This window comes from Sphaeroforma arctica, assembly GCF_001186125.1.
Source record: "Sphaeroforma arctica JP610 unplaced genomic scaffold supercont1.1530, whole genome shotgun sequence".
Lineage (NCBI taxonomy): Eukaryota > Ichthyosporea > Ichthyophonida > Sphaeroforma > Sphaeroforma arctica.
In genome coordinates, this window is record NW_014039028.1 from 1 (window position 1) to 1,566 (window position 1,566).

At 37.9% G+C, this 1,566-nt stretch overlaps 1 protein-coding gene across 1 annotated transcript in view; it reads right to left on the reverse strand.

Annotated features, from left to right (window-relative positions):
* Positions 1-1,011: 1,011 nt before the first annotated feature.
* The window catches only part of SARC_11105 (hypothetical protein), a gene marked incomplete at its 3' end in the record, with an annotated part of 5,171 nt that continues 4,616 nt past the window's right edge, over positions 1,012-1,566 (reverse strand). The window contains exon 6 of the mRNA XM_014294818.1: positions 1,012-1,085. Coding sequence (XP_014150293.1) covers positions 1,012-1,085 — 74 coding nt within the window. The remainder of the gene's footprint in view (positions 1,086-1,566) is intronic.

Consider the following 1,566-nt stretch of genomic DNA (forward strand, 5'->3'; position numbering starts at 1 on the left):
GTATCAGGCCCTGGCATTGGATATATAGTTAAACTTAGACACATACTAGTCCCGGTATGATTTAGCGCGAAGGACTTCCAATGTGCCGACCTTGTCAATGAATACGGAACACAAGCCAAGGAGAACCTTACGAAACACAATCACTCAAAAACAATACAAGAAACCGAAAATATTAATATACGTGGTTCATCACACTCTTTAAACGGCAGCGTAAAGTATGACACAATTAGAAATTGAGCCAAGGGAAAAAGAATAGATTTATGAAGGTAATTTTATTACTTCACGAAATTCAACAATCTTGCATAGTACAAAGGCTTGTCCAATACGGTCCAAACGAGCTGCTGATACTAAGCGTTATAATGCTTCATTTAAAAGTTTAGCTGGTTGTACATAGCCTTCAGATGCTCCATTTAGTACTTTAGCTGCTGTTATTTAGCCTTTTAATGCTCTACTTGAACGTTCTTGTACATGGCCTCTTAATGCTCCATTTAGTACCTTAGCTGCTGTTATTTAGCCTTTTAATGCTCTACTTGAACGTTCTTGTGCATAGACTCTTAGTGTTCCATTTAGTAGGTTAGTTCCCGTTCCCTAGTCTCCTAATTCTTTACTTGAACGATTAGCTGGTTGTTCATAGCCTCCTAATGTTCCGATTAGTTGTTGATCTACTGTTACTAAAGTCCTAAACCCTAAAAACGCGGCTGATAGCTTGCCGTGGCCTTAACCGCCTGGCAAACATGGAATGCAAAAGTACAGACTTTGACAAAATCGGGTCAGCTCAGCTCTACAGTGGCTCAAGAACTTTGTTTTTAATAGTGAACATAAGATTAGATGGTAATCCTCCTAGAAAGACATTGTAGCCCAAGGCCGAGAGTTAGTATGTACTGTATAGTACTTTTTTATTGTATATGTACTGTGTAGTATATATTTATTGTGTATGTACTGTGTAGTCTATATTTATTGTGTATGTACTTTGCAGTATATATTTATTGTGTTGCTGCTCGTTGACCGTTTCTATTGGCTGGCTAGGATGACCCGGAACGCCTGTGTCACCCCATCCACCACATCGGCTGTCTTTGTTCGCACAGCTGGAATACACAGAAATTGATCGAAGAGAATTCAGAATCAAACTAATTTAGAAAGTTAAACGTATAAACCACTAAAACAAATTAATAAAGGAATTAATGTATAAAACCACTAGTATACTTTGCATTGCTACTAGTAGGATCATATCTGTGCTATAAGTGGAACACGGTCAGCTATTTGAGGCTGGGATAGGAATAAGTTGAGCCAAGGAAGAACATTGGGATGATTTTGGGCCTTGACAAGGTATAGGATAACACGTAATCGTGGTGCACAGCAGGAATACTAGAAAGTAGAGGAGAGGACTCAGTATAAGTAATAACATATCTTACGAATAGAACGAAATACTGCATACAGAGTACGGAAGATATTACCCTTTTATATCAACAAAGAGGTATAGTTATGGGATTATGTGTACTTAACTGACAAAGAACTTGTACGCAAGGGTATCTATGGTATTGTTTATATGTATCCTACTAATAAAGA